The 9,437-nt window shown below is 34.8% G+C and overlaps 1 protein-coding gene across 4 annotated transcripts; it reads right to left on the reverse strand.

Moving 5' to 3' along the window:
• Positions 1–954: 954 nt before the first annotated feature.
• On the reverse strand, positions 955–3,959 carry LOC142614238 (protein LOL1). Of its 4 annotated transcripts, none has more exons than XM_075786810.1 (6): positions 3,821–3,959; positions 3,368–3,531; positions 2,784–2,897; positions 2,536–2,649; positions 2,264–2,373; positions 955–1,256 (listed from the first exon to the last, which is right to left on the reverse strand). In XM_075786810.1, exons 2-6 carry the CDS (start codon positions 3,429–3,431, stop codon positions 1,218–1,220), a joined length of 441 nt encoding a protein of 146 aa, XP_075642925.1. In that variant the 5' UTR covers positions 3,432–3,531; positions 3,821–3,959; the 3' UTR covers positions 955–1,217. The 4 variants fall into 4 exon arrangements, with proteins under 4 accessions (XP_075642925.1, XP_075642922.1, XP_075642924.1 ...); XM_075786807.1 differs by having other exon boundaries at positions 3,368–3,602; positions 3,821–3,945; XM_075786809.1 differs by having other exon boundaries at positions 3,692–3,832.
• Positions 3,960–9,437: the final 5,478 nt, after the last annotated feature.

Here is a 9,437-nt window from a genome sequence, read left to right on the forward strand (position 1 = left end):
TATTTTTAGTTAAAATTATTCAATTATCTATCCAAATCTAGAAAGATATAGGACAACGAAGAGGTTCAATGCTATTATCTGATAATGATGACATGGCTTATCTTTTGAAAATATATTTGTTGAACAAATGAATTCAAAGTTAGAATGGTCATGTGATGGTGGATGAGTGGTTTTGTCAAAGAACTAGTAACGCTTTTTTGAGACCTTGGAAATCTCCTACACAAAATGAAAAAAAGTCGGTTAAAATGTTCTCATCATGTGCTACAAAGAAGTACCGTTGCACCATCAAAAAGCATTAACATGTTTCCAGTTCAAGGGAAAAAAAAAGTTGTGGTTAAAGAGATACATAAATTAGGACACACTTTTTCTGGCATGTGAATCAACATAAGACCGGGCTCACTCATTGAAGTTGATTAGAATAAGTTGTATACTGCTGAGATGATTGGATGATAAGATATATGAAATATGCTTTTGTCAATATATATGAAATCGGTTTTAAACTTTATAATGGATAATTTGCTATACTGACCTCATGTTCCCTCTCTCCCTCTTTTGGCAAACAGCTATGTTATCAAACCTTTTTTTTTGCATATTTTGGTATCAAAATCCTCCATGGGTAAGTTTTTATCCAATTCTGAATTACATGTCTATGTTGTCTCTGTTTAAAGATTCTTTTTGGGTTGTCTCTAATCCTAGAATCCTTGTGAGGTTACTCATGAAAGTCATGGTCTTACATCACCACTCATTTAATAACGTGCTTCTTTTAGATAATCATCAATCCAATACTGTCTCTAAAATATCTCTTTGGTCCTCAAATAATTAATGTTAGGTGTCTTAATTGCTGCCAAGCAATTGTTTGTACTTGGAAAAATTGACCCCCCCCAAAAAAAGCAGAAAGTATCTGATGTAAAATCTTCCCGTGTATTTGATGCCACTCATACACACATGTCAAAGTAAAAGAAAATGAAGTTCATCTTATCTGAATATTTCCAAAAGCACTCAAAAGTCTTCTAATAGAATAGTTTACATACATCCATTCTAACCTGCCAATACTTATTCATTAAAGACATCACGCAAGGGAAAAAATAACTCTATACATGTGACTAGGGGAAGGGACTCTTCTGCTTTGCTGAAAGGCACACTGATGGGGAATATTTTTTTACGCAAAACCAAGGTTGTAGAGCTGGTAAAGACCAACTTAGTTGTATGAAATTTTTTTAACTGTTGAACTTCTGTTCAGTAGTGCTTGCTGAGGCCTGCATCATCCAGTGACACCACAGTTAACAAAATATGAAATATAAATGTACCAAAATAGGGGGAAGTGTTTAGTATTATACAGTTCTTTACTGTGATATTTTGCATATGGTATCTCTCAATGTTAGAGAGAAAAAGGAAGTGGTTAAAGTGTTAAGGATGAAATTCAAGAATAATTTTTGTGAGATTTTAGAGATCATACACATGTTTGTACCTAGATAACCTAGTGCATAACAAATTATGCTCAACATCTTTATAAGTTAAACTCAGTTAATTGGTCATGGTATTGCAGTTAGCTTAATTTGTTAAAGTACATTTTGGTTATACGTTAAAAAGTCCAAATTTCAGCCCCCAATTCATCTTATATAAATAGAACGTAGATAATTGTATCATGGAAACATTTGGAAGCACATGAGATTCCATTTGCAAATCCTTTTTTCCCCTTGGGGGTTCAATGTGGATTTAGGAGTTAGGGAGAAGACAAAGCAGAAAAAAGATTTCAAAATTTTTTTTTTTAATATTGCAGTTGGCTTCAACTCTACATGCATCATACCTTGAAGCTTCATTTGCTCATGAATACACCTTAAATAGCTATTAAATTTCAATTTACTGATTAGAAATGCTTTCTATTAAATTACCAATTTTTCCAAAAGCTTAAACTATTAGGAAATGGTGAATTTAATCACTTAACCATAAGTCTAATACTCCTCCTCACTTGTGGGCCTAACTTTCCCTTTATAAGTGGGGGCCCAACAAGTGAGAATTTAACATTTTAAATAGGAGATAAAGTAAAACCAGAGATCGAACTCAAGATCTCCTGCTCTAATACCATGTTAAATTACCGATTGTCCCAAAAACTTAAGCAATTAGGAAATGGTGAATTTAATCACTAACCATAAGTCTAACACTTTCTTTATGTTGAATTTAAATTTTCAGGGTCACTTGCATTATAGCAAGAAACCTATTAGTTCCATTAACATTTTCCCAGTGAGTGCAAAAGAATACTGACCCCAACTGATGTCACAAAATTGCAGACAGCACATTTCACAGATCGTGCTCCATATTGGTACATCAATAGCATCCTGCAATTACCACAATTGACGTGTGCCACCTGGTTTGCTGTCACAATACATTTGACATTTGCCCCCATTTAGTGATTACTCAATTGTAAGGTTGCCAACCATAACATAGAACAGAGGATATTTCAAAATTTTAAGAGATTATATGGTGGAGAGGAAAAAAATTCTTGTAAAATTGTTTATGCTGTAAATAGTTATACACCTTCCAAGGCTAGATTCACAGTGTGACAACAAGAACATTGGACACTTGTTGCTCCACGAATGTACATGAGCAAGGTGTGGCAGCCTCCACAAACCAACTGGGCCATTTCAGTGCCTGGCAAAGAGTTGTACAAGCAAAAACTGAGTGTTCATTTTCCATGTTTACTTGCTCAGTCCAAATATAGATTGAAAACACTCAAAATTGAACTGAACTTACTATATAAACTCCAAAATAAATAGAGACCATACCGGGAGGAGGGACTGCTGTGACTGCATTGCAGACAGCACAGCATACAGAAGTTGCTCCAACGGGATACAGTAAAAGGTTTCGACATCCAGAACACACAAGCTGGCTCTGCGCACCTGATCACCGACATAGACATAAACTATTTCATCAGTCATAGCTAATAGAAACATAACAACTTTGAACTAGTGCAAAACCACTAACTTCCAGCATTGACACTGTTGAAATGTATAGCAAGTATTGCTAATTCAAGAATTCTCCCATATCTAATATGTTCAATTCTAATTTTATTACCTTTTGATTTGACTAACCCATCTAATAATTTATTCTTCTCGATGAACTTGTCGGATTTTTTTTCTCCTTTGAAACTATGCTTGAGATTAATTATACAATTAGACCTTATATTTTCTTAGAAGACAGAATGTAAAGAAAAAGAATAGGAAAAGCCTTTCTTACTACATCTAATTCATCATTCGGTGGATGAAAGATTCCTAGATTTCTTAAATAATCCTCTTATTTATCAGAAATGAAAAAGATAGAGATTTGACATTGTTAAAGCTTAATCTAAGTATGGAACTGTGTAAGATACCATTAGCAGGTGGTGTATATGGTGCTGGAGCCGGTGTCGGGTATGGGGCAAGCGGAACTGGCATTATAAAATCTCAGAGAGTTACTCTTTTCTCTTCCTAGCTCTTTGTAATTTACTCCCTCAGACAAGCAGAACACGCTCATTCTATCCCATACTTACCATTTCTGGATAGAGAAAGAAAAAAGCACACTTGAAAATGTTGCTACAAAGGGCCTGCCAAAACACCTTTGGTTGTCTAGCAATTTAAGCCACATATCAATGAAAAACACAAGAAAGAGATGTAAGAGACCATGCAAAAAAGGATTTCAGACAATTAAAAATTACCAAACCCAAAGCAATCCACGAAGCAAAAGCAGCAATGAAGATGCCAGGAAAAAAAGAAAGAAACTTAAATCCACATCATAGGGCAATGAAATTGAGCTTTAACATCGTGGAAGTGGGGCAGACACATACCTTTGCAACTTGTAGCAGATGAAGTGGAAAGAGAGAGAGAGAGAGAGAGAGAGAGAGGGGATGTTATTGTTAGTGAACATTGGACTAAAGTATTGTGAAAAAAGTTGGGTGTAAAAAGAGATTTTTTACATTGTTTTCCCTTTTTGTCATTTCAATTTGGGACTGTAATTCCATAGTCCGGGACTATGCTCCCTCTCTCTCTCTCAGAGAGGGGTGGGCTCACATGTGAAACCCATCCCATGGTAAGAGAGAGCATGGTTCAATAATTTTGAGTAATGTTAAAATCACATAATTTACCACAATTTTAGCTACAATTCTCCATGTGATGAATTGCGAGCGGTAGATATGTATACTCATATAGATCCACAACTATATTTCTATGACTCCTAACCTATCACAGGACAAGTTGTGGCCAATTATGTGGTTCTTTTTTAGGTGTGAGGTGCAGTGAAACTTTCATTGTATTTGTTCCTACTCTCCTATAGATAGATGTTTGGTTTTTAACTACCATTTCTGTTGGTGGCATATCAAGATCAACTTTTTCTAAAACTCTGGGCCCCCCACCCTCTCTCTACTTTGCTATTGGTGGTAATCTAATAGTTGCACGTGATTGATGCAACGCAACCAGCCTTACACTCCTCTCTCTCCAGGGAATTGGATGTCTCACAATTAGCCGCGTTGAAAGACACAGGAATCAGTACCGTCTGTCAAATTCCACTTTCACTCTGCTTACTCTGAAATATGGATTAAGAGCCTATTGACTCTTAGTCTTTAGCTGGTGTTGCTGTGTGTGCTTGGCATTATTGCAAGACACACTGCCATGCTTTGATTGACTATGTCTATGTTTGGTGGTTCCTTATTCCAATATTTACGATCTGTTTATTTTGCCGAAAAACTTTCTGTAATAATAATTTTTTATATTTTTTAGTATTTGATAGCGCAAAAAAAACTAGGTCAATAGAAAACTATATTTAGTCAACGGAAAACTCTAATAAAAATAAGGCTTATTTTTTATAGGTTGTTTTCCAAATTTTTTTTTTGGAAAACAATGTCTCTCTCACACGTTACATCTCTTATAAATATTATCTTCGTCTATAACCATAAAAAACATACTTTTTTGGCATCTTCTCTCTTTCATGGTAAGTTTTCTCACTTTTTCTCTCTTCCCTTTACTTTTTCTCTCCTCATACCCTCATTGTCACTAACTCTAGTCCCTCCTCTTCCCATAGATCTCTCTCTTTAACTGTCTCTCTTCTCTCTTTTCTCCATGTTTCTCTTCTCCTCTGTAACACAATTTTCTGATTAGATTTTTTTTTTCCTTCACTAATCGGTCAATAACTCCGACTTGCAAAGGAGAACAAATTTGCAACAGTAATTATTTCATTCCTCTCTACCAAAATCCCAATTCTTTGCTTTGAATTTCAAGCTTGATTTTCTTTTTTTCTCTAAGAAATTTTTGGTCTGATGGATTCCAGGCAAAAGTTACTTTTTTTTTTCGTACATAAAGTGCAAAAAAATAAAATAAAAGAAGAAGAAGAAGAATGAATGAAGTAAAAGATGAAAATTTTAAACATAATACCTATATTGCTCTAAATTGCTTCTACATGGGACAATCTTTACCGCGGACTAATAATATTTTTATATAATGAATGATAATTGTTTAGGAGGATTGCATTTGTTGGCAAATACTTTTTTTTGTTGGCAAATACTATGTAGTGATGATATATTATACAGTACATAATGTAAATACATAATTTAGAGTAATATTAAAAACTTGTGGTTGACCATAGTAGACAAATGGTTGATATGTGTGTGTGTGTACGTACGTTACTGTCTATATATATGAGCAAGATGAGTAGTAGAGATCATGAAAATTTGACAACTAATTAATTTTGATTGTATCTATTGTCAAAAGTTTAGTATGAAAACCAAATTCATTCTTGGTTTTTTATTTATAATGATTACATTAGTTAGTTTACATAATATACATGTTTTAAATTACAAGAAATATTTTAAAAAAATTACATACCAAATACCAGAAAACATTTTCAAGCTCATTTTTAAAGTCGTTACCAAACACTGGAAAATAAGACAGTTTTCTAGAAAATGCTTTTTGGAAAATGAACCATTTTTCAAAAAACGTTAATGCTGAAACAAACAGAGCGTTAGTTAGTATCCATTTGAATATACATGAGAATACAAGTCTCGCCTGAAAGAAAAATAAAAAAATTTAAGAAATTAATTTTTTTAATGATATCAAAGCTCAACCCCAGTTAAGATGTAAGTTTGTAACATAAGTCTAGTCCAAATTGATTGTATCTAATTGTACTTAGATTGTAGGTGAAGTATGGGTTCTAGTTAGTTCAACTGGTAAAGTTTCTGATGGTTAAATAAGAGATCTGAAGTTCAATCTTCGGGTGAAAATATCCAAATACCACGTTTTGGCAATATTTGTGGCAATCTAGCACTGTTTCGAAGATATTTGTAATCTACTACTTTTTTGGTACTCGAGTTTGTGAAACTCGAGTTCCATGTGAGTCTGTCACCTTGGCACTAGCTGAGCTGGATTTTGGGCATTAAAAAATGCCACCTAGTACTCAAGCTTCTTAAACTTGAGTACTGTGTGTCTGTAGTACCCGAGCTCCCTAAACTCGAGTATGGCTCGAGTATAAGAGGTGAAAGGATCCAGACTCATACTCGAGTTTACAGGACTCGAGTATTGTGTTAGTGGGACCCAAGCTCCCTAAATTAGAGTATGGCTCGAGTTGCACGGTAATAATATAGCCAAACACAAAACAGAGACTCAACTTTTATTTCAAACTCAAAACACACACTCTCACTCTCACTTCTCTCTCTCACTTAAGTGTCCAGAACACTCTCACTCTCCTTCACACCCAAACATACAAACCCCAAACCCTCACTCTACTGAAGACAAGCACATCTCATTGGCGGTAGAAAACTATCGTCTTCTCTCGTCAATGACCTTTCACTCAAAACCTCACTCAGCTCTCTCACTGTCTCGCATTGAGGTAAGTAGTAAAACACAGCCCCTCTCCTTCTATATTTACTCTTGATGTAATTTTTGAGTTTTAGGGTTATTGTCAGTGAGAGAGAAAAAAAATAATTCTAGCCCAAGTTTTAGGGTTATTACAATGCATTTATTTTTTAGTAAATGGTATTGCGTTGCTTGTGTTGGATTATTAGCAAAGAATAAAGGGTAATTTTTCACTATGATTTTTCCCTAATTGGATAATAATAAATTGTGATTTACCATAACATTTTGTTGGCAACTTGTATGATATGATATGATACATGGTGTTGTCTATTAAAAATTGCATTTTTATTAGGTGGGTTTTAGAGTATAGTCTTAGATTTTTACGTTTTCTTAAGTTTGACCATGAAAGATGTGGTTGGATTACTTGATAGGTCATAGGTGATTATTGTGTGGTTGAAAAAAAAAATTGTAATTTCATTCCATAGACAATTCACTCTTGAATTTGTTCTTGGTTGCTCTAAGGCCCTTTGACCTTGACTGCTGAAACTCTGTTACTTCAAAGTCTCTACTAGTTTTTCCTATTTATGGTTTTGTATGGACTTTTGCTAGTTTGGCTTTGTAATGCTTTTGTTTGGTTTGGTTGCTTTAGAGACTTGGGAAGACAATAGACTTTGAACAATTTCCTTATTAGAGTTTTGGGATCAGTGTGGTTGATAGAAAAACACAAGCCCAAGAAATAGCAATTGCACTAGGGGTCACCATCAGTTTTATCTTTCTCTTATGTCTAGCAATTGCCATTTGGTGCAGAGAGAGACAAAGAAACCAAACTATCCTACATACCAATGGTCAGTAGTATTCACTATTCAATTGAGAAACTCCTCTAGTAAACAACAGTGACTGATTTTGATTTTTTTTTACCTCAAATTGGTCTTTAATATTTTTTGCAGATAACCAAGAAGAGGGACTTACAAGCTTAGGCAACCTAAGAAAGTTCACTCTCAAAGAGCTCCAATCAGCCACTGAATATTTTAGCTCCAACAACATCCTTGGTGCTGAAGGTTTTGGAAATGTATATAAGGGAAAGTCGGGAGATGGAGCTATGGTGGCAGTGAAGCGGTTAAAGGATGTCACTGGAGCCACAGGGGAATCACAATTTTGAACAGAATTGGAGATGATCAGCTTGGAAGTTCACCAAAATTTTCTCTGGTTAATTGGATATTGTGCTTCCCCTAATGAGTGGCTTCTGGTTAATCCTTACATGGCTAATGGTAGTGTGGCCTCCAGACTTAGTGGTTGGTCCTATCTTACTTTGCTGCAACTGCTATCATTAAAAGTCATTGTTAGGCATGTGTGTAACAGACCAATTTTTATTTAATTAAAAAAAAACATTGTTGGCATGATTGATTTTTATTATTCTCTTCTTAGAGTACTGCAATACCACAGTTTGATCTTGCTATGGACCACAATTGGTTGGGGTTGTGTGCATATTTGTTTTAGTTCAAACGTCCAACATGTGTGTTGGGACCAATGTGTAGTTCATTTTCATTTCTGGATATCTTTTCTTTTGCTTTAATTGGTAGTTGTTTCCAATGGCCAATTTCCTTATAATAACGACATTCCAAATATGGAGAATTTTTTTTAGCTTTAGTATTTGTAGTTTTTGTAATTTTCCAAATTCGTTGAAGTATTGGTCAATATAATAAGTCAAATTCTTAACCAAATAAATATACCACCAGACTGACTAATGATACAAAGAACAAAAAGGTTAATAGCAAACTTTAAGCTTAAGTTGAAACTTCCTTTTACTTTAGGCAATCTTATGGATGCTTTTTTCTTTGCATTTACAAGTTGTATTACTCAAAAAATATGTACTTAATGAGTTTTGAGGAGGCTCTTTTTTATTTGATAACGTTTTTAGATCTTTAAAATTGTTATGAGACTATTTGATCAAAATCAAGAGGCAATCTTATCTGAAGGTCACTGTTAAGGAACCAACCGAAGTATCATATTTGAGCCATACTCGAGTTTGGGGAACTCGGGTACTATATATGTAACATTACACAATACTCAAGTCCACTAAACTCGAGTATGAGTCTGGATCGTGTAAGCATCATACCTGAGCCATACTCAAGTTTGTGGAACTCGGGTACTGTATATGTAACATTACACAGTACTCGAGTCCACTAAACTCGAGTATGAGTCTGGATTGTGGAAGCATCATACCCAAGTCATACTCGAGTTTGTGGAACTTGGGTACTTTATATGTAAGATTACATTGTACTCGAGCCCATGAAACTCGAGTTCACGACACACAATACTCGAGTTTAAGAAGCTCAAGTACCAGGTGGCATTTTTTAATGCCCAAAATCCAGCTCAGCCAATGCTAGGGTGGCGGACTCACACGGAACTCGAGTTTAGTGAACTTAAGTACCATTTGGTACTCAAGTTTCGCAAACTCGAGTACCAAAAAAGTAGTAGATTGCTAAATATTTCCAAAATAGTGCTAGATTGCCACAAATTTTGCCAAAACGTGGTATTTGGCTATTTTCACCTCAATCCTTGCCTACACCAAAATCTAATTGGTGTTTTGATTTGATAATAAAGAGTTATCATCAAGAGCAA

This window comes from Castanea sativa, chromosome 10 (genome assembly GCF_040712315.1).
Source record: "Castanea sativa cultivar Marrone di Chiusa Pesio chromosome 10, ASM4071231v1".
Lineage (NCBI taxonomy): Eukaryota > Viridiplantae > Streptophyta > Magnoliopsida > Fagales > Fagaceae > Castanea > Castanea sativa.

What these genes read in the sequence shown, in the direction of transcription:
- LOC142614238 (XM_075786810.1), bottom strand. Translation starts at nt 3,431, where the DNA reads ATGCCAGTTCCGCTTGCCCCATACCCGACACCGGCTCCAGCACCATAT. An exon ending in CACAGCAGTCCCTCCTCCCG is followed by an intron (nt 2,650 to 2,783) that starts GTATGGTCTCTA and finishes ACTCTTTGCCAG; the next exon opens with GCACTGAAATGGCCCAGTTG. An exon ending in ATTTTGTGACATCAGTTGGG is followed by an intron (nt 1,257 to 2,263) that starts GTCAGTATTCTT and finishes TGGATGATGCAG; the next exon opens with GCCTCAGCAAGCACTACTGA.